Source organism: Benincasa hispida, chromosome 2 (assembly GCF_027475165.1).
Source record: "Benincasa hispida cultivar pf3 chromosome 2, pf3_genome.v1.1, whole genome shotgun sequence".
In the NCBI taxonomy this organism is placed as follows: Eukaryota; Viridiplantae; Streptophyta; class Magnoliopsida; order Cucurbitales; family Cucurbitaceae; genus Benincasa; species Benincasa hispida.
In genome coordinates, this window is record NC_143479.1 from 4253523 (window position 1) to 4281144 (window position 27622).

At 36.1% G+C, this 27622-nt stretch overlaps 1 protein-coding gene across 7 annotated transcripts; it reads right to left on the bottom strand.

The window, feature by feature from the left end:
- Positions 1–1272: 1272 nt before the first annotated feature.
- Positions 1273–27172, bottom strand: LOC120070914 (ketose-bisphosphate aldolase class-II family protein). Of its 7 annotated transcripts, none has more exons than XM_039022815.2 (42): positions 26928–27172; positions 26179–26254; positions 25314–25388; positions 25117–25200; positions 23768–23844; positions 23601–23655; positions 23462–23510; positions 23221–23358; positions 22678–22756; positions 22279–22357; positions 22131–22174; positions 21791–21985; positions 21614–21689; positions 20630–20710; positions 20474–20554; positions 20148–20224; positions 20004–20058; positions 19855–19903; positions 19527–19664; positions 18321–18402; positions 18152–18230; positions 17916–17962; positions 17582–17793; positions 17289–17376; positions 17061–17180; positions 16849–16967; positions 16690–16762; positions 10880–10999; positions 10376–10444; positions 9826–9996; positions 9682–9729; positions 8667–8808; positions 8421–8518; positions 4413–4557; positions 4216–4304; positions 3970–4080; positions 3593–3667; positions 3164–3229; positions 2860–3048; positions 2671–2781; positions 2066–2146; positions 1273–1638 (listed from the first exon to the last, which is right to left on the bottom strand). In XM_039022815.2, exons 1-42 carry the CDS (start codon positions 27018–27020, stop codon positions 1456–1458), a joined length of 4119 nt encoding a protein of 1372 aa, XP_038878743.1. In that variant the 5' UTR covers positions 27021–27172; the 3' UTR covers positions 1273–1455. The 7 variants fall into 7 exon arrangements, with proteins under 7 accessions (XP_038878743.1, XP_038878742.1, XP_090166951.1 ...); XM_039022814.2 differs by having other exon boundaries at positions 22107–22174; XM_090310824.1 differs by lacking the exon at positions 1273–1638 and having other exon boundaries at positions 2060–2146; positions 22107–22174.
- Between the last annotated feature and the right edge of the window lie 450 nt (positions 27173–27622).

The following is a 27622-nucleotide window of genomic DNA, read 5'->3' on the forward strand; positions in this document are numbered from 1 at the left end:
TTCTTGAGTTTATTTCAATATACTTCATTCTTGTCACTCTCTTCTCCTTTCCTATGGCCCACTTCCTTTTTTATTTCTTTATTTTTTTTCTTGAGTTTATTTCATTATACTTCGGGTCTAATTTTTTTTTCACTATATCCATTTTATTAAGAAACTATGATATTTCAATCTAGATCCATGCACCCATTTTTTACCTTCAATTTACATACATCGTTTTTTTCCTTCAATGTCCTATGATAGAGTATATTTTATTTAAGTTTTCACTTTTATTTGCTTAGTATATCAATTATTTATCTGTATAATGCTCATTAAAAAATCACAATATTTTAGATTAAATCTTTGTACAAAATTTCTCAAAAATAAATAAATATATATAGATATATATATTAATCTCTTCATATACAATGTCAATATTCAAAATCTACTATTCAAAAATTCATTATAAAACCTCTATAGAAAACTTATCCGTGAATATATATGAGAAAAGCCTCGACAAAATCCCTTAAATCAAACCGAAGCAAAACATTTTTTATTCTTAAATGTCTCAATAACATATTTAACTGGCCATTCATAACCATTTAGTTCTTGATAGTTTTTAAAAATTAAATTTATAAATACTGTTTTCACTCATTTATTTTTATTTTTATTTTATTTTTTATTTGCCTTAATTTTGAAAAAAGCTTTCAAGTCATGATTGAAAATTATATATATATATATATATTTAGTATTATAGAGTGGAAAAAGGTTTTAGAAGGAAAGTTGGTACATTAATCCCTAGCTTAGAATTAAATTTCATATTTTTAAATGTTGGTATTTCGTTGAACATTTACGATTAATCTTAACTTTTGATTGAGTTTTTTTTTAAACAACAATTATAAAGAATTATTTAAGAGACAATAATTGAATACCGAAAATTGAATTATAAAATTTGAAAAAAAATAGTGTTCATATAGACAAATTATTTTAAAGTACAAAAAACTGAACCAAACAGCATTGACATATGCATACCCAAACACAAACATGAACTCAGACATAACAACTCTACACACTTAAACACAGACATCAGAACTCCCCAAACATCATAACTCCAGACATCCAATATTATCTCAGCCCCAAACAGCCCCTAAATGTTTGGTTTTTAATGTCTTCTCTTTGTATCTCAATAATATTTTTTCTCCTTTTGTATTTTTGACAATTTCTAGTTTCTTTTAAAGGTTATTGTATCATTGAGCATTAGCCTCTTTTCATTTTATCAATGGATGTTATGCTTCCTTTATTTTTTTTTTTAAAAAAAAGACGAACATTGGAATGCTTTTTATTTTTGGAGGAAAAAGAATAAGATAATCAGTTACAAGTTAAATGGAAGTTACAGATAACCATTTATTAACTACATGCTATGCAGTATGTAGTTTGATTGTTCAGTTTAAATAGAAGGAAAGAGCATCATAGTTCAACTCAGAATGCTTTTCCTGCAGAGCCAAATAGATGCATCTTCTCTGCAATCACAGCTTTCATGGATTCTTTGGCTGATTCCATCACATGGACTAAATCTTTGCTGGGGTTATTCAACGAATCCAAGTATGCTTTCCGAACCTCAGTGTTTACGTTGAACTTTCTCACTCCATCCCTGATGCAAGCCTGTTCGTACAATCAGATGTTATTCAAATTAATTTAGATCTCGTTTGGTAGTCATTTTATTTTTTGTTTTTGTTTTTTAAAATTAAGCCTGCAGACATTACTTCTACCTCCAGATTTCTTCTTTTGTTATCTACTTTTCACCAATGGTTTAAAAAACCAAGCCAAAATTTGAGAACTAAAAAAAGTAGCTTTTAAAATGTTGTTTTTGTTTTTGAAATTTGGCTAAGAATTCAACAATTGTACTTAAGAAAGAAGCAAAGAAATATGGATGAAATGGGCTTAATTTTCAAAAACAAAAAACTAAATGATTACCAAACGGGTCCTTCGTTAATTATCTCAAAATCTCGATGGTTGATTTCTTTCCAGAAATAAAATTTGACATGAACTCATAGTAAGCGTAGTGTTAAAGAAGATTAAAGGTTCATACCTTTATGAGGCTCTCAGGCAAACCTGAAGCTCCGTGCAGCACCAGCAAGACTTCTTTTTTTGAGGTCAAAGCATGCAAGTCCTTGTTAAAGAATTTATCAAAATCAGTTTACTCATATAAAATTATGCTAGTTTAGATTCATATGACTCAAGGTCCTACTTAAAGGAAACAAAAATCCAACTAAATGGTTAAAGTTTAAGATGATGGATGAAGGTAAATTTAATATTATATCATCTAACACTCCCTTCCATATGTGGGCTTAAAACATTTAGAAGACCCAACAAGTGAAAATCAATATTAATTGGGGAGGAAATAACGTTGAACAAAGGACCATCTGCTCTGATAGCATGTTAAATCACCGATTGATCCAAAAGCTTAAGCTGGTGAGTGAAGATAAATTTCATATTATATCACTTAACCTAAACAAAAGTTATTCAACCATATGACACTAATTACATCATCATTTTTCGGCCATTCACCCAATCAGTTAGTGTTCATGAACAAGCAAAGTAATCTAAAATCTCTCATTGTAACATTAGAATAGTTGGAGACGAGACACATTTTTAAACTAGAATGGCTTGAATATAAATGTTTATATACTAAACCTTGAGCAGATCGAGTCTGAGATTCGGGCCGCCTGGTGGATATTTTCCATGGACATTACCAATGCACACTGCTAGAGCATCTATACCAGTCTCCTCAATAAACTGTTGAGCCTGAATTGTTTGACACCAGTATTATTTTTCTATGCTAAGCTAAAGAAAACGTTTCTATATAGCAGAAAGAGAAGTAACCTGCGAAACATCGGTCAGCCTTGCTTCATAATCTTCGACAGTCAAGTCATCTTCTGTTCCTGATAATCTTCCAAGTTCAGCTTCCACTAGCATGTTCTTTGATTTAGCCAAGGAAGAAATGAACTTAGTGTAGGCAATATTTTCCTTAAATGGAAGATGTGAACCATCTGCCATTACTGAATCAAATCCCTAGTAAGAAAAGCAACTTATCAACCAAATAGTAAGCGAAATTTTTTACATTAATGCTTGATACAAAATCAAATGGTTAGTACTGAAAACGTCTTTAAAAACCTAGAAGACATACCAATTCAACAGCTTCTAACAGATCTTGCATTGAATTTCCGTGATCAAAGTGAACAGTAATGGGTACCTACAGATATTCGATGATGAGAAATCTATGTTTTAAAAACTAGAGTCCCATGCTTTCCCCATTTTCTTTTCCCCTTGTTTTTTTCTTCGTATTTTCAGAATGAACAATACTAGCAAAACATACAATACGAAGCATCACTACTTCGTGTTCTTTTAAAGAAAATTTAAAACTGTAGCATTGGTTACTCTTCCACACTTTATAAAAGCCGTGCTAGAGCCTGTAATAGAGTTCAGGAATATTCAATGTACACTCTTAAAACTAAGAACCGCCCCAATAACATCAAATAGAAATATAGAATCGATGTTCTAAATTCTATTTTTCCTATTCTATTCCCCCCTCCTTTTGAGAAGGATCATCACTTACATGGGCTCGTTCAGCAGCAGCAATACAGCATGAAACCAAAGAGAGCCCTCCTTGCTTTAAGGCACCCGGATGGATCTGGAAATTTGAAGAATTTGCATTTTTTTTTTAACAATAAGTGCAAGGAGCATGGTTTTATTGGTCATCTTTTAGAAACAGAATCCAGCAGTATCTGAAGAAAGACTAAAGAGTTTTGCTAACAAAAAACAATCAGGAGAGAATAATCTGGAAAAATTCTATAAAAAAGGAATAAATATGCAATCATGAAAGCACATGTATTTTTGCAAAGGTCATGAAAGCAATGAAGAAAGTTAAGCTGATTTGGCATATTTTTTAGAATGTTTAGAATGTTTTATCCTTTAAACTACATGGTACCTTACCTGTAATATGGCGGGACTGTGTTGTTCTTCAGCAGCAGCAACAACAGCCTGAACTCCTTCCAGATTATAGACATTGAAAGCTCCCACTGCATACCCACCTCGTTCTGCCCTCTTCATTTGGAATGACATTAAAAAATTTAGGGAAAATTACTAGAGAATTTAACATTTAAATAATAATAATAATAATATAAAAATTTTAAATTTTAAAAAAATAAAAAATAATAATAATAATAATAATAAACTTACAAGAAGAATCTCTTTTGAAGAGGAAAGTCTGGCAGGAAGAGCCCAAGTACTGACTACTTCTGCTAGTGCTTCACTACTTCCAACATTACCTAAGACAGATAACTCAAAATAGTCAGAGATCATAATCGAGTTATTACAAATTGGAAAGTCTAGAAAAGGAGAAGAAAAAAAAAAAAAAGAAGCTTATTTAAATTTACCTGGGAAAACAATGTACGGAACTCCAGGATGTCTACTTTCATGGCCTAGTTGCCACAAGGGAACCCCAGAAAGGGCCTGTCCAATTATCCTAGCACATTTTGCTTCAAGAGCCTTTGTAGCAATGTCTGATGAGGTAATTCCACCCTAAATTAAGCAGATAGATAGATTGATATAAATTTGTCTTGCTTTTCGAGTTTTGGTTCTGCAAGATAATTTTGTACTCTAGCCCAGTTTTTAGGTTGTTTAAATTGATCAGAAAAGGAGGTGCTTCCGAGTAGATGTGTGTATCAATGCACGAAGTCTCCAATTGTTTAAGGAAAACAATTTATTTGTAATCATTTGTTTTATAACTTTTATTACAATTAAACGATGTTAATAATTAATATTATGAAAGCCAGGACATATTTCACATTATCTTAAATTGATAAACTGTGCTCTGTCGTCCAATAAGAGAAGTTTCAGGTCCAGAATAGGATTATGATATAAGGATTCAAGCATCTAGCACTTGAATGATCCCAGTTTCAAATGACAAATATGCCAAATCATCTCAACCATGCATGATTAGCTTAAACTGCAAAAGCAATTATATTCTGCAGCACACACCCAAACCCAGATAATGTTTCGTTTCAGGACCTGAGCTCGGGGAAGATGATTGGCACTACACGGCACAATAGAGGGCTCTATTTCCTTTCCAAGGATGCTTCTTTTAGGAGTTTATCTAGCACTTGTTTACTGTCTTCTCTTACTATTTCTAAAACTAATTTCTTATTATGGCATTTTCGTCTTGGACATCCAAACTTTCATTATATGAAATATCTATTTCCCCATTTATTTCGAAATGTGAATGTGTCATCTTTGTCGTGTGATGTTTGTATTCATGCTAAACAGCCTAGGGCGTCTTTTACCTCACAACCCTACAAACCTTCCGGACCCTTCCACCTGATACATAGTGACGTTTGGGGCCCTTCGAATGTCACAACGGTGTCAGGTAAACGGTGGTTTCTTACCTTCATAGATGATCACACCCGTCTTACATGGGTGTTTCTTCTTACAAACAAGTCTGAAGTGACAACGGTCTTTCAATAGTTTTACACCACCGTCGAAACCTAGTTCAATACCAAAATCGCCATTCTTCGAAGTGACAATGGGCGTGAATTTGTTAATCAGACCCTTCATGAGTTCTTAAACTCTGAAGGAATCGTCCACCAAAATTCCTGTGCCTATACACCTCAGCAAAATGGGGTAGCCGAACGGATAATCGTCACCTCATCGAAGTAGCCTGATCCCTTATGATACCTGCATCCTTACCCTCGTATCTATGGGGAGATGTTGTTCTTATTGCAGCTCATCTCATAAATCGGATGCCCTCCCGTGTGCTCAAATTCCAAACCCCCTTAGAGCATTTTAAAGAATCCATCTCGTCCACTCGCCTTTTCCCAGATGTTCCTCTTAGGGTTTTTGGGTGCATCGTTTTCGTCCATAATCATGGTCCTCACCAGAGTAAATTTGCTCCTAGGGCCCAAAAATGTGTCTTTGTTGGGTATCCGCTCCATCAACGGGGCTACAAGTGTTGTTAGTCCTCTTCAGGGAGAGACTTCGAGTGAAGAGGCTAACACTTCCACCTACTCTGCTCCGTTAGACTTATTTCCCGAACCTATCCCTAAAACAAATGAGCCTATCCTCCCTAAAAAACAAGTGCCTTGGATAACCTACTATAGGAAGCATCCCAAAAGGAAATAGTTCCTGAAATTGTTTCCCATGTTGCTCCGCCGGAAGGTGTTCAAGAGTCAAAACCGGAACCGGCTCTAGCATTTTGTTTTTTCAATTAAATTTTTCATTTTTAAATAGCGGTTTACGTGCTCTACGTCTGGAGGATTTCAAGGTACCCCTAGTCATAATGACAATGAGTATGTTGAAGGTGATATAGGGGACTCAGGCGAAGTCAGGGATGATGGCAGTAATGAAGCGCCAAGTGGTGCTCAAGGGACTGAAAATGAACAACAGTTGGGTACAGATCAACAGGCTGACAAGATCAGTGAGATTGAGATTAATGCTACCTTGGATTTGCCGATAGCTCTGGGAAAAGGTACTAGGTCGTGCACCAAACACTCTATGACAAGATTCTTGTCTTACAGTAACCTGTCCATGAGATTTAGAGCTTTCACCACCAGCCTGGATACTGTGATAATTCCAGGCAATGTGCACAAGGCTCTGGAAATTCCTGAATGGCGAGTTGTAATTAAGGAGGAAATGCAGGCCCTTGAGACTAACAAAACGTGGGATCTGGTTAGTCTTCTGGGAGGTCACAAAACCGTAGGGTGTAAGTGGATTTTTACTGTCAAATACAAGTCAGATGGAACTCTCGACAGATATAAGGCCAGATTGGTTACAAAAGGATTCACTCAGACGTATGGAGTGGATTACTCAGAAACCTTCTCACCTGTGGCAAAACTTAACACTATTCGTGTTCGCCTCTTCGTGGCTATTAATCAAGACTGGCCCCTCCATCAGTTGGATGTGAAAAATGCTTTTCTGAATGGTGAGGTGGAAGAAGAGGTTTATATGAACCCACCTCCAGGTTTTGAAGCACAGTTCGGCAATCAGGTTTGCAAATTAAAAAAATCCTTGTATGGCCCGAAGCAGTCCCCTAGAGCCTGATTCGATCGATTCACCACCTTTGTTAAATCTCAGGGGTTTGTTCAAGGGCATTCAAATCACACCTTGTTCACTAAGAAGTCAGCACCAGGAAAAATAGCAGTCTTGATTGTCTGTGTTGACGATATTATACTATCAGGAGATGATTCAGCAGAGATTGACAGGTTGAAACGACGATGGCAGATGAGTTTGAGATAAAAGATCTCGGTGCCTTGAGATGTTTCCTAGGAATGGAGGTAGCAAGATCAACGGAAGGGATCTTAGTGTCTCAGAGGAAATACACACTCGATTTGTTGAGAGAGACTGGAATGACAGGGTGTAAACCTGCAGATACACTTATAGAAGCCAACCTCAATCTGATAGAGTCAACAGATGATGTTCTTGTGAACAAAGAGAGATATCAATAGCTTGTGGGGAAACTGATATATCTTTTGCATACCAGACCTGATATATCATATGCAGTTAGCTTGGTCAATCAGTTTATGCAGGCTCCGTATGAAAGACACATGGAGGAAGTTACACGGATCCTAAGGTATCTGAAGTCTTCTCCTGGAAAAGGCTTGGTTTTCAGAAAGCATGATAAAAGGTGTATCGAGGCCTACACAGATTCAGACTGGGCCGGTTCTGTTACAGATAGGAAATCCACCTCAGGATACTGTACTTTTGTGTGGGGAAACTTAGTTACCTGGTGAAGTAAGAAGCAAGGTTGTCGTGGCTAGAAGCAGTGCCGAAGCCGAATACAAGGCTATGAGCTTGGGTATATGTGAAGAGATTTGGTTGAAGAAGGTTCTGGTAGATCTACATCAAGAAAGTCATGACCCGATAAGACTTTACTATGATAACAAGGCTGCCATTAATATTACAAACAATCCGATTCAACATGACAGAACCAAACACGTTGAGATTGACTGACACTTCATCAAAGAAAAACTGGATAACGGTAGCATTTGCATTCCTTATGTTCCGTCCAGCCAACAAGCTGCGGATGTTCTCACCAAAGGGTTACCTAGACAGACTTTTGACACCTATATTAGTAAGTTGGGTCTCATTGACATCTACGTCCCAACTTGAGGGGGAGTGTTAGAAATTATATTTTAGCCCTAAGGGTGTTTTGGTCTTTTATCAGTCTAGGGTTTCTTATTGTTTGGTTATTTATACCTGTCCCTATATTGTGTACTGTGTATCTGAATTAAAAATAAAAAACTTTTATCGTGGTTTTTTCTCTATGGTCTAGGGTTTTCCACGTAACTCTGGTGTTTTCTTTTCTTCCCTAACTTTTTTCAAGAATAATAACCAACACATTCAGCATGAAGGCAAAAGAGAGGACGGATGAAAACTTGGTTATTTGATACCTTTGCAAGGATGTAGCGCGGTTTTGTAGTAATCCTTTGAACTATTTCCACCAGTGCCGCACTTACTTTGACGTTGATTTCTAAACTCTCCAGAGGACCTAACCAAAGAATGAGTAGCCACCTCAGGAACAAACAAGATATATATATATATTTAAAAAAACCCTCCAAAGAATGAGTATGCTAGAAGTATGCATTTAACTACATCAGTGTGATATATTAAGCAATATAAGCGTTAGAAAGGCTAACTTTTTCCCGTGATAAGTTCTCTACTAGTCATAATGAGAGTATCTTTATGAGCCCTGAGATAAATATCTGCAAACATAGCTGCTTTTCTAATTTCCTCCTCCCTCTCTTCCTCTGTACTCATGGAAAGTTTAACAGCAGAAACCTGATGAAGAAGAAGGAAAGTAGATACAAATATAAAATACTTATAAAATCATACATGCACAACAATTCAGTCTTTGAGGAATGTAAAAAATATATGTTTGGTCGACATAAGGAGCATGTACTATGTTGCAGACCACAAACAAGGAAATACTCAAAGGAGGAACTAGACGCATTATGTAAAGCACAATATGAAATAGGATCTATCAAGGTATCTCCCTGAACTTCTATTTTCTTCCATCCATCAATGAAAAGTTTGTTTCAAATGCACTATCTAATTTCTATAAATCTGACCTAAATTCTTTGGCATCCATTATACATTTGTTGAATCTAGATATTACCATTCCTGAATAAGTATTCGAGATCACCCATGTTTTATTTATGCTTCTTAACCAATGATTTCACAAGTCACGCAGCTAGCCATCCATTGTAAGAACAATATTATCCATGTGTACAACCAAAATGCTATTCTTCCCCCAGTTCCATGTACAGAAAGCATAGTGTTGTTAATTGCTATCACCCATGCTTTGACAGTAGTAATATGCAGGTGGACCTGTTGGCTATACCTTTTAAGAGTTTACAAGACTGTAAGAGGTCATTTGTATGGATACTAGGCTATTATGTATCAATTTATTTTCACACAACCTAGCTCTGTTACCATATAGCAAAAATAGAACTTACAGTATTTGGAGTAGTTTTTCTTTAAGCAAAAAATTAGAGAGAGAGATAGAAATGATGTAATTGCAGCAATTTTCAAGAAAAAGGAGAAACGAAATAAACAAAGAGATTCACAATATACGTATATATGAGAAAGGATTAACTAACATAAATAAGGTAAATAGAAATCCAATCTTCAATTGAATAATTGTGGGATTACCTCAATACATCTTAAAAATGGGCCACATCGCAACTTCAGCTCTTGAACCTATGACATTATTGACATAAGTTGAAAATATTAACACTAAAATAAGTGAAAATAGTAACACTATGATGCAAGGGAACTTAAAATCATTGATTCTACCTGTTTAGTAGTTTTTGGAACATATGAACCCACAATTATAAGACCACCATTTCTCTCTTTATCGATTCCAACATCCTTTGGCAAAAGAGGAGCTATTGGAGTGATCCCAACTCTGGCTGATACAAAACTGGCAGCAGTACGGCATAAGAAATTCTTGCCCTTCATTTCTGCCTGCCAAGTAAAAGAATAATAGTGTAAATCTAATTTTCCTGGACACAATCTTGGAGAATTCTTGTATTATTTTCTGAATAATACCTCTTACAACTTAGGGAACTCTACTTAAAGACTACAAACCAGCCTCTTATCTTTAACTAACAACAACTAATCAAAACAGTTACTGAACTTTTAACCAAAGGAAAAGTATAAAAAAAGAACAGTAGACACTTAAAACCAAAGAGAGGATCTGCAAGTCAACTAACTAACTGCTAACTGACAACTAACTGCTTGACATTAAATACTTTGATGAGTACTTTCAGTAATCAAATATCAACGTCAGGTAAGTTTAGAGGAAAGCTTGGAAATAGACATCAGAAGACTACCAGAGGAATACCTTGATCATTCCAGCTGCAAAGACGGCCATATCCCTTTCACTAGCGGCATTAACTATACATGTCATTCCCTGTTTTAGCAAAACCACGTAAGACAGGTTATACATAGATAATGAAATAAATATAGCATGGAGAACACTTTTCATTGAAAATGTGAATTGTACACAAAATAGGAAAGCCCCGTAGCCAAGGGAGTTCACAAAAACACACTTCCATTGGCTTTGAATAAAAAAAGAATTAAAGTTACAATATGTTCAGAAAAAAGTCTCTTAAAAGCCACAAATGGAAAATTTTCTAATACTGCTACGGTATGGATAAGCTACCATTCGTTATTTGTCGCATTATCATCATTTTAAAATACACCCTAACAAATCAAAGATGTTAACAAATCAATTGAAACTGAAAGATAATTAATAATTAACAGATTAAAAAAAAATACGTTAAAAGAACAGGAAAATGTAATTTTCTATCCATGTATGTTGTTGAACATAGGTATATATTGTTACCTTCTCTAAGCTGCATAGATGCTCACAAACAGCATCTGGCCCACCCTTTCTTAAAAGTTGAATAGAAATGGAGGCAACAGTGCCAGCTTGTATGCGTCCAGCTGTTTTCTCTTCTACCCACTGTTATTCAGAAGATGGGAGAAAAATTTAAGAAATTATTACAGTAGAGTTTAATATGTGTTGAAATACGTTGAATTAGCCCTAAGGGTATTTTTGTAGATTACACTATATTTGCTAAATTAGGGTTTCACCTCATTCTATTTATATCTGAGGTTGGGGTCTATTATATGTATGATATTAAAATAATAAGTCCTTTTCTATCGTGGTTTTTCTTCCCTGAATTAGGGTTTTCCACGTAAACTCCTTGTGTCATTTTCTTTCTCTTCTATTTCAATATGGTATCAGAGCAAGGTGATGAAACCCTAGCCCCGATAGAAGAAACTCAGTCATCAAACTTGATAGGTGAAGGTACACTGACTAATGAGGCTGTGATTCAAGCAGCAGTTGACCGCTATCTCCGAACCATCATCCCAGGTGGTGCAGCCGAACAGCAGGTGGTGGGCTTGCTCCAGCCGGCGTGCCGATTAGCTTCCAGACTCGGCCGTTCCAGCTGAACATCATCGATGAAGGTCCCTCGGCTTCGCACGCAAGCGATTCTTCTCCGGTGCACATATTCTGTCCCTCGCAGCCGATCGGTCCCTCGACTTCGCACAGGACCGGATCTGCCCCAGACGGTCGTGGGTTTGCTCCAGCTGCCAGGTCGGGTCAGATTGGCGCGATTTCTTCAACCTCGCAGCCGATCGCCAAGCCTTCTATCCATTACCCACCGTCGCAGCCATCTGGGAGAAACGCCGATCACGGGTTGCCGCATTTTGCCGCCGGTGGACTTCCGACAGTAGCTTCTTCACAGTACCAGGGTGGACAGTTTCTTTCTCATGTGTATCCAGTTCAACCTCAGTTTCGAACGGGTGATTCCGTTGAAGAAAATCCCACGACTTTTGGACAGAAAAATTCCAGATCTGAATCTCATGGGGAACTCCAACAACAATTGGTTAGTCTCCAGCAACAGATGGCCGCCCTTGGAGCCAGATTGAATGGCCATGATTCTTTCCCGATGTATTCAGAAAATCCGGTATCAGTGTTTCCTACTCTTCCTACTACTAATTTTTTATCTGGAACTATAGGAAATTCTGCAGGAATGATCACGGGAGAGAAGCTGAATGGGCAAAATTACTTCTTTTGGTCCCAAACAATTAAAATGGTTCTTGAGGGACGCCATAAGTTTGGATATTTGACTAGAAAGATACCGCGACCGAATCCTGGGGATCCTCAAGAGCATGTCTGGAAGGCAGAGGATTCTTTGCTCCGCTCAATGTTAATCAGTAGCATGGAACCACAAATTGGGAAACCTTTACTCTATTCAGCCACTGCCCGAGATATTTGGGATGCAATCCGACGGTTATATTCGAGGCGTCAGAACACATCCCGCCTGTATACCCTGCGTAAACAGGTTCACGAATGCAAACAAGGGAGCATAGATGTAACGTCATACATCAGCAAGATGTCATTGTTATGGCAAGAAATGGATCTCTGTCGGGAGATCGTCTGGAACTGCCTATAAGATGGAATTCAATACTCCAAGATAGAAGAGGTTGAGCGTGTGTATGATTTTCTTGCAGGGTTGCACCCTAAATTTGATACAGTTCGGAGTCGAATACTAGGGCAGAAACCAATACTGTCTCCATGGAGGTCTGTTCAGAGGTTAGATTGGAAGAAGATAGATCGAGTGCAATGAATGGGCCGGGTGTTACCACTGTAGAGTCAGCTACCTTCGGGGTGAAGTCCGCTGGAGCTAATGGTGATAAGCAGAATAGTAAAACACCCCCAGTATGTGAGCATTGCAAAAAACAGTGGCACACGAAGGATCAATGCTAGAAATTGCATGGTCCCCCTCCGAATGGTAAACGTCACCCTTCGAATGACAAGTCGAAATTTGGGCGTGCTCTAGTGGGTGAATCAGTTGAGGGGGCCGCACAACCTCAGACACAGCCTCCAGTGACCAATCCTGGTGATTCAGGTACCATAGGGATCGGAACAGTTGCTCGATCAGGTAATCCTCAATCTTTTAGTTTCCTTGTTGAAGGGAATGAGTTATGGATTCTAGATTCAGGAGCGACCGATCACTTGATTGGCTCATCCGACCGGTTTCTCTCATACTATCCAAGCGCTGGAATGAGAGGATTCGAATTGCGGATAGGTCCTTCACTCCTGTTGCTGGAAAAGGCAGACCGTCACCATTTCAGGGATTAACTTTGCAAAATGTCTTACATGTGCCCAAAATTTCTTACAACTTATTATCAATAAGCAAAATAACAAAAGATTTGAACTGTAGAGTTGTCTTCTCACCAGATACTGCTTTGTTTCAAGACTTGAGCTCAGGGAAGACGATTGGCACTGCCCGATATGACAGAGGCCTATATTTCCTTTCTGAAGATGCTTCCTCCAGAAGCTTGTTTAGGACTAGTCTTTTATTTTTGTTTACTATGTCTGAAACAAATCATTTATTGTGGCATTTTCGTCTTGGACATCCTAGTTTTCAATATATGCGATATTTATTTCTTCATTTATTCCATAATGTGAATGTTTCGTCATTATCTTGTGATGTCTGTATACGTGCTAAACAACCTCGCGTGTCATTTGTTTCTCAGCCCTATAAACCTACCCAGCCTTTTCACCTGGTCCACAGTGATGTTTGGGGTCCCTCAAGCATCTCTACCCTGTCTAGTAAACGGTGGTTTGTAACTTTCATCGATGACCATACCCAACTTACATGGGTATATCTCCTTGCTAATAAGTCCGAGGTTCTATCTACCTTCAAACAGTTCTATACCACTATATTAACATAGTTCAACACAAAGATTGTCATTCTTCGGAGTGACAATGGCCGTGAGTTTGTCAATCACACCTTCCAGGAATTCCTAGAGTCAAAGGAGTTCATCCATCAAAACTCGTGTGCATATACTCCACAACAAAATGGGGTGGCTGAACGAAAAAATTGTCACCTCATTGAAGTTGCTCGTTCCTTGATAATTCCAGCGTCTCTCCCTTCGTACCTGTGGGGAGATGCGGTTCTTACCGCAGCTCATCTCATTAATAGAATGCCTTCACGAGTTCTAAAGTTTCGAACTCCTCTTGAGTACTTCAAATAGTCCTATCAGTCTACCTGTCTTATTCCTAAGGTTCCTCTTGTTTAGGTGTACAGCCTTTGTTCATACTCATGGTCCACACCGGACTAAGTTTGCTCCACGAGCTCAAAAATGTGTGTTTGTCGGGTATCCCCTTCATCAGCGAGGCTATAAATGCTTTCACCCATCTTCCAGAAAATATTTTGTCACTATGGATGTCACGTTCCTTGAAGATAAACCGTTCTTTCCCGTTAGTCATCTTCAGGGGCAGACCACGAATGAAGAGACTAACAGTTCCACGTACTCTGTATCGATTAGCTTCAATCTTGAGCCTAGTCCTAATATTCCTAGACCCAGTCTACCTAGTCTTGAACCTAACTCTGCTCCTACTGTTCCCGTGTCGGTCCTTCCTACTAGACAAGTGCTCTGGATAACATACCATAGGAAGAATCTCAGAAAGGAAATTCAAGAAACCCTGGTGTTCCATCAGAAAGTGTCCAAACGTCAGAACCAGCTCAGGTTCAAGATCTCGTTGTTTCAGAGGAGATTCTTGAAGAGAAGTCTGGGAACATAGAAAATGATGAGATAAGCTCAGAGAAGATTGAAACTTCAGGAGGTAATGAGGTGCTGAAAGATCCTCAAGAAGATGCAGAATTGTCTCAGAAGTCTGATACTGAAGAGGGACAGACGAAAACTGACAACTATGACACCACTCTGGATATGCCAATTGCTCTGAGAAAGGGAACCAGGTCATGTACAAAGTACCCTTTGCATAGTTTTCTGACCTATAGTAACTTATCTCCTGGTTTTAAAACTTTCACTACTCAATTGGATGCTCTAGCAATACCTACCAGTGTACATGCGGCCATGGAAGTTCCCAAGTGGAAAGCAGCAGTAATGGAGGAAATGAGAGCTCTCGAGGCAAATAAGACTTGGGAGTTAATAGCTCTCCCTGGAGGTCACAAAACAGTTGGTTGCAAATAGGTGTTCACAGTGAAGTATAAGTCTGACGGGACATTCAAGAGATATAAGGCCAGGTTAGTTGCTAAAGGGTTCACTCAGACGTATGGGATTGATTATTCAGAAACTTTTTCCCAAGTGGCTAAGTTAAACATGATTCGTGTTCTTCTGTTTGTCGCCGTAAATAAAGATTGGCCCCTACATCAACTAGATGTAAAAAATGCATTCCTAAATGGTGAGTTAGAAGAGGAAGTTTACATGAGTCCACCTCCAGGTTTCGAAGCTAAGTTTGGGAATCATATTTGCAAACTCAGGAAGTCTTTATATGGGTTGAAGCAGTCCCCTAGGGTATGGTTTGACAGGTTCACCGTGTTTGTTAAGTCCTAAGGGTTTGTTCCTGATCATACCTTGTTCACCAAAAAATCACCCTTAGGAAAGATTGTTGTGTTGGTAGTGTATGTTGATGACATCATCTTATCAGGAGATGACACGGCAGAAATTGCTAAGCTAAAACAAAGGATGGCAGGTGAATTTGAAATCAAGGATCTTGGTAGTTTTAGGTATTTTCTCGGGACGGAAGTGGCAAGATCAAAGGCAGGAATATCTGTATCTCAGCGGAAGTACACTCTGGACTTGTTGAAGGAAACAGTAATGACTGGATGCAAACCCATTGACACTCCTATTGAGGTCAATAGCAAACTGAAAAGCATTTCGGAAGGAGTTCCTGTGAATAAGGAGAGGTATCAACGCTTGGTAGGAAAACTGATTTACTTATCTCATACTAGGCCCGACATCTCCTATGCTATGAGTGTGGTAAGTCAGTTCATGCATAGTCCATATGAGGAGCACATGGAAGCTGTGACTCGAATTTTGAGATACCTGAAGTCCACCCCTGGGAAGGGCTTGGTGTTCAGAAAACATGACACACGGAGCATCGAGGCATATACTGAATCAGATTGGGCCGGATCTGTGACTGATAGAAAGTCAACCTCAGGGTACTGTACCTTTATATGGGGAAATTTGGTAACTTGACAGAGTAAAAAACAGGGTATAGTGGCCAGAAGTAGTGCTAAAACAGAGTATAGAGCTATGAGTCTGGGATTGTGTGAAGAAATTTGGTTGCAAAAAGTTTTATCTGATCTTCACGAGAGTAGTCCAGGGCCCATGAAGCTGTATTGTGATAATAAGGCTGCCATCAGTATTGCGAATAATCCCGTGCAACATGATAGAACCAAACATGTAGAAATTGACAGACACTTTATTAAAGAAAATTTAGACTGCGGAGCTATCTGTATTTCCTATATACCTTCAGTCCAACAGGTTGCAGATGTTCTTACGAAAGGGTTATCGAGACAGACGTTTGAAGCTTGAATTAGCAAGTTGGGTCTTGCCGATATCTACGCCCCAACTTGAGGGGGAGTGTTAAAATACGTTGAATTAGCCCTAAGGGCATTTTTGTAATTTATACTATATTTGCTAAATTAGGGTTTTACCTCATTCTATCTATATCTGAGGTTGGGGTCTATTGTATGTATGACATGAAAATAATAAGTCCTTTTCTATCGTGGTTTTTCTTCCCTGAATTAGGGTTTTTCACGTAAACTCCTTATGTCATTTTCTTTCTCTTCTATTTCAATAATATGCAGCACAATTTAATCAACGAACCTGACACAGATTTGAAGATTTATAACCAAAAGTAGCATCTTTTGCAAACTCAGTGTCCCCTGCAGGAATGAGCCTACATGCATGATCATGACATGCAATGTCAAGCTCAATAAGCCATCACGAGTAATCAAAATACACATTAAAGGAAAAGAATGTTACTCATCAGAATCTGCAACATAGTGTATATCGTCAATAGTGTAACGGCCTCCTTGGAAAAAGAATGGGCAGATGATCCATGCATCCACTACACCTAACACTGACATAGCAGCATCGGCTTCCTAGACAAATCATAATTTCTCATGTTATGACAATTAAATCTTACTCAACATTGCCAGTAACAACTGAGATAATACTGAAGCCAGTCTATATACCTCGGGAAAATGACCTCGTAAGGTTGAATCACCTCTCAAAACTACCATGTAGTCACTATGCTCGACACTCTCAGTTGCAGCACGTAAATTAACGCAGATTTGTTCAACTAATGCCCCCGCCTGTAAAGCTTGTATCAGTACTATAATTGAAGATATTAGTTACACAAGGAAAACTATATTCTAATAGATCGGAAACAAGTAGCACGGCAGGAGGAGATGGATTTCTACCTTTTCAGAGCTCAGTGACCTTGAGTTGGTCAATATAAAAAAGCATCTGGGATTTTTACGAAATTGCTCAATAAGTGAATCAAGGCTCCTGAAAAGATCACGCAAAAATTAAACCGCTAGGAATTTACCTCCTTGAGAAAAACTTACATTCTTTAGATGAAACAAGCTTGACGTTTACAACAACTTACATTAATGAAATGAAAAAAATAAATTCATTTTATAAAGTTGGTTGATGCAATGCTAAACAACTGTTCCACAAAGTCGCATAGTGATTTAGAAAGAATGAAGCTCACCATTCAGTTAAAACATCAATATCATGAACAGTTTGGGTTCCTGTAGGATCATCGTCCAGCACAACCAAAATTTTTGAATTTCTTTCATTTAGTTGTTGAATATCAGCAATTACATCTTCCGGCCATTCAGGTGGAAGAGAATTTAATACAACTTCTTTTTTAAGAGTGGAAGGCTTTCCTTTAACCTTGACACCTGCAAGCGTCTCATAAACCTATGACATCACATGAAAAATCACCAACTTGGTCATATCTTTTATGGATATTATTAGTTCAACAATCGTCCACAGAAATGTGCTTTTCAGTGAAAACAAAATGTTGCAGGACCTCTCCATACCTTTACTACTCCAGCATCATCTTGACGTCCCCAACCTGCAGCAGAACCTGAAATACAGCAAAACTCAGATACCATCCTAAAATGTTATGAAAGATACAATCAGACCAGCCTTGCTCTCTATAAGGAAGTTTATTCTTTTTTTTTTTTTTTCCTAGTGTTCAATAAAACTGAGCAAAATGCTAAATGGCCCATTCATTTGTCGGATTTTGGATACTGCCTTATCTAGATTTCAATACCTGCCAGAAACAATTGATGTGCAGTCACGGATAAGTGTAGAGGAACTTTATGAGATGCACATTCCCGAGAAACAATGCCCTGTAGAATATAAGTTTTTAATACAAGGAGAGATAATCATAGGATTACAAATTCTTCCTTTAAAGTCAACAATGGATATTCCATGCTGACCAGGTCTTTCACAAAGATGTCAAGTGCAGAGTATGGTGTATAATCATTGTCCAGCATATGAGGAACTCGGTTTTCAAACATCCTGCAATTAAATGGGGGTAGAAAAATCTTCTTACTACAGAAAATGGATGCTAAAATGTTAAGAATTAAAGTCTCTTGGAGGCAGCCATCTCTGCAAGAATGGCTATATTATAAGAAGAAGAGGAATGCAAATTTGTAATGGTAGAAATATGGAATAACATTGAAGTGTTTTAATTTCTTATCAATCCCCATATTTGTTCAAATTTTTAATCTACTTCGTCCTAGTGAAGATTACTTTACTTCATCCTTTTTTTTTTCTTTATTTATTTAAGAATTGGAGGTTTTATTACTTAAAATAGATGCAGTCTCTACCCTAATACTAAATGAAAATTTTATTTCAAATTGTTTACCGAATACAATATCTTGTTCAATTCTGCTAGAATCAGGCTGTGGTTAAGCTTTTCTAGATCAATTTGTGTGTAGATTTTCTAGTCAATAAGTAAAGGTATTGCATGACAAAGATTGATAATCAACTTACGAAAACACAAGTCTGTACATGTTAGCTGTGAGAATGAAGTGGATGGCTTTAGATTCAATTTTCAAAATAGTACTTGCATCTAAAAGGGTGGGCAATGTTCCATTTGAGAATATCAAGCAAAAATTCCCTTAAAAGATGGAAAAATTTCACAGTAATTGACATTGTTAAGATAAGTGTTGAAAAATCAGAGTAGCTCTGACGGTTGAAAAAATCAAAGTAGTTTTGATACCACTATTGTGAAAATGGAATCGATGAAAAATAAATAAATGTTGCAGAAGCAAACCAATATCTCAATGTTTGTTAAACAAAGAGAAGCAAAATGAAAAATGAGTGAAATTCACACTTTTGATTGAAATAGGGAAAAAATTGGTGATACCCAAAATGTGATACTCAAAATATGGTACACAAAACTGTGATACTCACAATGCATGGTAGCTCACCCTTTTATAGGAAAAAGATGAAACTAAGTAATAATTCTAACCTACAAATTAAAAGCAATATTAAGAACACAAACTTACATAAATTAAAAACTTAAAAAACCAAAAACTGAAAAAGAAATCAAACAATAAAGTAAATAACTTCAAGCATTCAATTTTGAAACTAAATGTGGAAAAGAAAAAACTCATAACTCAACAATAAGGATTTACCAGGACGTTCCCTGACTATTTAGGATGACGTCAAATAAAATTCGAGTATTGAGACCAAGTCGAGCTCCAAATGCCATTGCCTCTGCACCCGATGCTATATGAACTCCAGCAAGCAATTGATTGACCATTTTCACACCACTATAACAAAGCATTTGGAAAATTAGAGGTCAGGCTGACCATTGCTCAAGAGAAACTACACAACTACATGAATGTTTGGTAATGACATGAAATGAAACTGATGATTGAATGGAATAAAATCGAAGGCTCTGGTTAACATCCAAACAAACACATAAATGTGAGCTGATCAAGTCTAGGAATATTGAAATACCTTCCTGACCCGCAAACTCCTTTAATTACGTAAAGCTTCTCACTTAAGGCTGTTAACAAATAAAAACCAAATATAGTGGCATGTCATCTACTAATATCTGGCAATAAAACATGTCACGTAATTCTTATAGTACTTTTACGTTTCACAACCTGAGAGGACTGAACCAGCGCTCCTAAGAGCTTCATTTGTCCCAGAAGCCATTATCTGTGTTAGAAAATAGCTATCGTCAATTTTGAGGTAAGGAAACTCAAAATTTAAAGGAACCGTAGCTATTTGAGAGGGAGAATGCACACCGTAAGGGATCCCTTTGAGGCCCTTTGAACACCACCAGAAACGGGAGCATCAACCAATTTCAAACTTTTGCCCTCGTCTTACATATTAAGAAATGATGTCAATTCAATCACTGAATAAGTATCAAGCATTCAAAATTCGGCTGAAATTTTATAATCATGCTTAAGTATACATCACAGGAATACTTTAGAAAGACTCAATATTGAATAGTGATTTAAGACAGATTTGTCGTCAATAGCATATTGATTTAAAACACTTGTTACTGTCTCATAACAAGGAGATATCTAAAAAATATTGAGTAACATTCCACACCATTCGTAGGACATACTTCCCAAGCGTTGTTCTAGTTGGCTCACATATCCAGGAGAAACTGTAGATGATAGAATAATCGAAGCTCCATATGGAAGGGCTACCAAACACAAGGAAATTATAGAATTAGTATCAGCTCTAACACAAGAAGTTGTATTCTGAGATTTAAGAGTACCAGAAATAGCCCCAGCTTCCCCATACAGAACGCTCTCCACTTGTGCTTCATTTGTCACCATAATTACAAGCACTTCAACATCTGGGAAAAGAATTTTTTAAGGAGAAAGGAGAAGATTACTCTTTCGCTTTGTAAACTAGAGTAGCACATTGGGTCCCACATATGGTTCATACATAATGGAGAACGAGTTACAAGTCCGGGAAGCTACTAAAAGTTTTCTAAATATCAACTTACGACAGAAAGATGAGGACTGCCCTAATGTTGTGATCCAACAGCTACAACATAGCAACTGGTTTTAAAATCTAAATAAAGGTAGAACACATCAATTGAAGACAAATCTAAAGTTAGCAATAAACTAATAATTGCAATGCACGATAATATAATTTATCTTTTGTTAGTAAAAAAAATGTTATCAGTAGAGTTTCTCATTACTTCGGCATCTTTGTATTTTACATGGTCAACCTTCTTAGAGTATTTAATTCTTCTAGAGGGCTTCCTAAGATTTTTCTTCTTCTTACATTTTCCCACTATAATGTATTCTTCTTTCATAGATCAACTAAAATAATACTCATGTTACCATATATCCATCAATAGTCAGCGTATATGTGTAAAATCAAAATAGCTCAACTTATAGGATTTTGATAACTTTCGGAAAACATTTGACCAGAAGACAAAGGACTAAACAATTTTGTAACTGCATCTAGTTAATTCTAGTTAATTCAGCAAAACATTGAAAACTTGACTAACTTTTATAAAAGAAAATTCGATGATTCCTTTTGGAAGGATGAGCAATCCAAAACTTTTTAAGTTAAACGAACAGTTCTTAACAAAACAATATATGATAATTTTATTTTCCTCGTCTTTCATCAGCAGAACTGATTATCCTAATTTATCACTGTAAATATCAATGGTCTATGCAATTTTATGTCTCCAGAACAGTAAAAATGAATTACGTTCAACATTGATCTTCCTTGATTTGTTCACCTTTACTAACTTCTGCAGGCGAATTTCCAATCAAGCCACCAGCATTAGTGAATTTTGCTAGGGTTGGTTTAAACACCTACGATGAGAAAAGGGTTCCTGTCAGCTTTTACTTAAATGAACTGCAAAGTCATTCTTGAAATAATGAAATAAACCGATAAAAATTGGAAAAGATATTACATCATAACCAATCACGCAAAAATCTGATCTGATAAGGTGAGTTGCCATGCCAAATCCCATTGCACCAAGACCAATGAAACCCACTCGATTAACAGAACTTGATTTAGAAGTTATTTCATTGGCTAGTTGCTCGGGGCTGTAAACTTCTGCATTAGCTGCATCTGAAATACTTACTCCATATGCGTTTTTCCATGCCTGAAAGATTTTCTCAACGTTTAGACGGCAGTTAAAATAATGCTTAAAATGTGAAATAGCATGATTTGAAAGACCAAAATTCCCTATTTCACATTTTAACAATAATTCTACTGAATCACACCAGAAATTCCTGTGAAAAAGTGACCTGTTCTAACAAGTCATCCTCATCTCCATAGCCGTGAGAAGAACCTGAAAAGGAAATGAGGAAAGGTGACAGAAGAAAACCAGATGACTACATATATTGAGATAACCTCAAATATAGGAGTTACTTTAGAGTTGCATGGTGTGTTTACCCAACATAAGTTGCTGATGAGTAACTGCTAGGAGCGGAAGAGGAAAAGTGTGTGACTTGGCCTTATCCATGACAATCCCCTTCAGCAAAAGAGTTACTACTAGTTATGCCAAATAACTTAATTGATCTAAAATGCAGTAATATCAATGATTACCCACATGTAATAATGACAAGAACAAATACACACTATCTCATCTATGGCCATTCTTCATTAACCAATTAATGAAAGGTTCGAGCGATCTATGACATCTCCATAGATGATTTTAAATTTTGTGATTGTTTAAAGTGCACCACACTTTTTGATGATTACAAAGATAAGTAATCGAATCATGAACTATTATAATAAAAAGATAATTGACGATGAACAAATAAAAGCTAGATGGCCTGCATGATATCTTACCATAGCTTGAACCAAACTTCTCAAAAACTCAGGTCTAATATCACCCTTTAACAAGTGGGGAACATAATTCTTGAAAACCCTGCAAATGTAACCCACCATAAAAAAGAATGATACTATTAAAGCACGGATAAGAAGATAATAAACAAATAAATAACATTGTGATTTTTGTGCCACATTATTTTGATTTACTGTGGGATTAGAACTCATTAAAGAAGGTATTGCTCCCACATTTTGATCTTCAAGAATAAACAAACTAAGCTTTTCTACTTAACAAGAGATGAAGGATATGTGGATATATGTTTCCAGTACCGGCAAATTATCTTTATGAAAACTGGATAAAATATTGAACTGAAAAGATAATGCCATACATATAGTTCAATGGACCATCTTCCGCCAAAGATGCTAAAGCTCTTAATTAACCGAAAGTTAGCTGCACTTAAATAGGAAACTGAAATTTTAAACTTCTAGCAAGTGCACTTCAAACATTCTCTCTATAGTACTTTGATGAAGAATAAAATATTCAGGCAACTATGACGAGCTCACCATGAATTCCCAGCAGCATTTGAAATAATGTCATAGATTATCCAGGGGTGAATTCCAGCTTTAATACCTAGGGAAATAGCTTCCAGCGAAGCCACAAAATGAATTCCTTTAAGGAGATCAATTACCATATTTGTTTTACTGCAATGTGCATAAAAGTAGGGAATACGTCAAGGAGTTTTAATATTACATAATTGTCAATGGAAAAAGTAAACATTTTAATTATAAAACAAACAAAAGATACCTTCCAGCATCAACTTCACCTTCAAAAATGAAAAGCTTTCCACACATAGCTGCAGGACCATAATTTTAAATAGTTGATCCAAAGACATGGGAAAAGGAACAAAGGTTTATGCAAACATTTATACTGAGAATGAATCTACCTGATAGAAAAGGTCGAGCTCTAGAAATTGCAGCTGCCCTTCCAGAGGTTACTGTCTGCGCAGTTAATACAAAATCAGTGTTCTATGCACCCGGGAAGAAAATACCAATGTCCAATTTTTAGCAACAAAAACAAAGAAGAAAAAATGTTATATGATATAACAACTACCATGAGCTGACCATCCAGAGCTTCAGAAACACCCTTAAAGACATATGCTTCAACAAGATTGTGTATCTCGTAATCAACTGCAGAAAAGGGGAAGCGACTGTCACAAAGGTATAGATTAATTGACTTGTAAATGCAAGTAAATACCCGAAAGGTGTTACTTAGAAAATCAGCCCCAACACTTTAACATATGAACAAGAAATGTCTACCATGATAGATGTTAATTGCATTTCTTTATCAGTTTTTGCTAGACTTTTTTCCTATCTCTCGAACACCCTCCCTTCCTTGGATCTCTCTCGTTTTGAATGTAAAATCCCAGGAACACAGTTCATACAAATATAGTTCCTGTAAATGCCATGAAAGGAAAATTGTTCCAGTGCTCAAGATCATAATGTTGCAAACAGTTTATACCATTTCTTAAGGTGCCAATATACACATCTTTGATAGTTGGTAAAAAGAATTAATAAATGAAAATTCAAACTCTGGCAGCTAACAAAAAAATAAACTCGTTCATTTTTAAAATTTTAAAAAAATTATTTATATATATATATATATATATATCGATCGGTGATAGTTATTCGCTAAAATAAGGGTAACATACTGTTTAGGAAAAAGCAGATATAAGGTTTTGTCAAACCTCATTCACCGCCAATATTTTGATTGAACAAACATTTCCTTAGAAAATAAAATCTCAATGTTATAATAAAATGTACATAAAGAGGCCTAGCCTCATCGAAGCTATACATACATAAATACATACATATATATATATATATAGGACAAAGAACTCTAGGTGGGAGTCAGAAAACTAATGAGATCCAAAACATCCTACCAAGATTTTTCTAAACCCTAAAAATTTGAGCATGTCTGATTGTTTTCATAAAGTGAAAAACTTTTACATTTTTTTTAATTACGAAAAAAGGATTAGATTTGAGACACTATGAAGTACAAAATATAATAACTTTCCAATTTCACCTAGGCTTTAGTCTTAATTAATTAACAATTTGACATAATAAGTGATGTAGCTTTTTGAGGGAGCTGGGAGGAAAACTTTAATTTCACAAGGCTTAATTCAGAGGGAAGCTTTTGTGGAAAGATAAAGGATTTATAAGTGAGATTTCAGAACGGTTGGTTTTTTTATAATAGAGTGAGCGTGAAATTTTATGAACTAATCTTCTAATCTCATCCCCGGGAAGCACATAAGAAATAAAGAGGAGATGGATCTTTGACAGCAGAAACCTTTGTCACCTCCAAACCCCAGACAGTAAGAGATGCAAATATAGAATAATAGACAGGACATTCAGTATTCACATTCCATCATGAAAGTACTAAGAAAGTAAGAGTGGAATTGCCTGTAAAAACTTTCTCCAAGTTCTGGACATCATTCCCCAGTGGAGTTGAATGGACAAGGACAACAACAACATCCTTATGCAACCCTGCCAATCAACAAGGTTAAGCAATTCATATAATCAAATGTAAAATATAAATTTAACATTTACTCCAAGTTCTAATATATTATTAAAATCATGGCAAGAAGTTTCGTTTAAACCTCTAAGAGCATCACCAAAAGATAAATCATTAATCAAGTTCAAATGACTATTCAATATAAGCAGTGCTGCAACATCTGCAAGGAAACAGAGAACCAAGTGAGAAAGAAATGTGTAAAGAGACGAGATATAAAGCAAGCATTATGAATATGATATTCAACTATTTAATTCAAGAAATGCCATCTCTTGTAGTTAAAAGTTAAATTGCTATATATGACGTTTCAATATAAAGCCCAAAGAGAAGCACTTTCTCAGTATCTCGGAAAAGAAATAGGCTTTCAAGAATTAGATCACAAAAATTTTTGTTGTTAAGACAAGAGTTAAATGATATCAATCGAAGTTGCCTTTCATATTTCTCCATAAAACTTTTTTTTTTCTCTTCATCGAGACTTCCAGCCTCTTCTCTGGCATTTATTTTCTCAATTCTTGAAGAGAGTTGGCTTTTTTAGGAAGGACTATTTGACAGAAATGATTTCTACAAAGACACAGATGGCTTAGCGTCTGACAAACCTTTGCTTTAGCAACAAGCATATATCCCTAGACAATGATCCTTAAACTATCCACTCCTCAAAAATAATCATTTGCGATTCAAATCGTTCAAGAAAACACTATACTTTTTTAATGGAATGGAATGGTGAGCCAAACAAAAAATGCAAAACTATATTAAAGTGATATATATCAGTACTCCACAAGAATCAGTGGGACAGTACTTAATATTAAACATGAATGTCAATTAAATAAATGTATAGGATCCAGCTCCAAACCCAAGTTAAACCATTCAATCTAGTTGAACCAAAGAAGGTAGCCTAATCAAAGATTTGATGCTGAAATATAATAGAAATCAACTTAACCAAGCAAACAGTTTACCTTCCCCCGCCTCTACGATACTGGCACAGTTTATTCCGCCTGACTTCAAAAATTTATCTGTCCAGGCCTGATTTATCTAAAGACAGAATGGTAGCAGTTAACATGAACTTGTCGCCACTATTCAAATATACAATACACTAATACTGAAAGTTAACCAAAAACAAGGAAAATAAACCGGGGAATCTGCCGAATTGAATTACGGATTAAAAAGTTAAGAAGTTCACTATGAATACATATATCCCCTGCTTCAGTGAAACATAGAAAAAATTTCCAAGGGTTGAGCGCTTTTTTATAAGACTTCGGAAAGTATTTTCCAACAGAAGTACTGTTACTCATCTTATAAACAAATACATAACTACCTCGTTTAATGAGTGGACCAACAAGAAAACTAGTGAGCATATGATAACAAAATATTTGATACAACATTCACCGCTACTTCATGAACATTTTTTAAATCTACACATGGAGAAAAACGACTAAGAAAAATATAGATTCTCATCTTTAAGCTTCCATTTCCCATTACAAGTTCAATATTCAACAGATCCACCAAAATTCATAACGCCTTTTCTTTAACATCATGTTTTTCCACTCAACAAACTCAAATTCTAACAGAAATGATTGAATACATAACTCTCATTTGTCCCAATATTGACACTAAGGATATGTCGATTCAATAACAAAATTCCAAGTCCGAAGATGAAAGAAGTACTGCAAACTGAAGAGCAAAATCGTATGGATTAGTGAAATACCTCAAAAGCTTTGACTCTGTAACCGGCGCGGATTAGTGAAGTAGCCAATTCGAGGCTAAAATCGTCCAAGCCAATAAACCCAACGAACGCCATTAATGAAATCGTCGAGATAGCAGTTCCCTGCTCTCACCTAAAGTTTCTGTAGTTGAGCAACTACAAAGCAGCAGGTTGACGATGGGTGTTGTTTTATTTCGTGGCACAAGCATACTTTTCAATGCTCCATGATTTAATTTTAATTTCGGTCCATATCACCGAAAAGTTTTAGGGAAAATTTATAAAAACATCTCAAAAATATTTATTTTTATAATAGAACATCTCGAAATACTTTATACTTTTTCAACTTTTTGCTAAATATTTTTTATATTTAAAAAGATCCTAAATTTTTATTTTAAAAAAATAATTAATAAATAAATATTTTATTATTTTTAAAAAGTAAACATGAATATCATTTATATTAATGACATTTTGATGCTTGTTTTATGTGATTTGATACTTTTTTATAATTTAATAGAAAGACATTCACCATTTATACCAATATCGAATTTATAAAAATGTGAAATGATCGATGAAAATATCGACATATTAATAAAAAAATTAATATTATGTATATTAATATTAATAGTTTTTTTTTTTTGAAAAACAAAAGGTTATTGAATTAATTATTATAATTTGTGAATTGTAATAGTATAAAAATT

What these genes read in the sequence shown, in the direction of transcription:
- LOC120070914 (XM_039022814.2), bottom strand. Translation starts at nt 27,020, where the DNA reads ATGGCGTTCGTTGGGTTTATTGGCTTGGACGATTTTAGCCTCGAATTG. An exon ending in TTTTGGTGATGCTCTTAGAG is followed by an intron (nt 25,201 to 25,313) that starts GTTTAAACGAAA and finishes GTTGATTGGCAG; the next exon opens with GGTTGCATAAGGATGTTGTT. An exon ending in GGAAGCTGGGGCTATTTCTG is followed by an intron (nt 20,555 to 20,629) that starts GTACTCTTAAAT and finishes TGTGTTTGGTAG; the next exon opens with CCCTTCCATATGGAGCTTCG.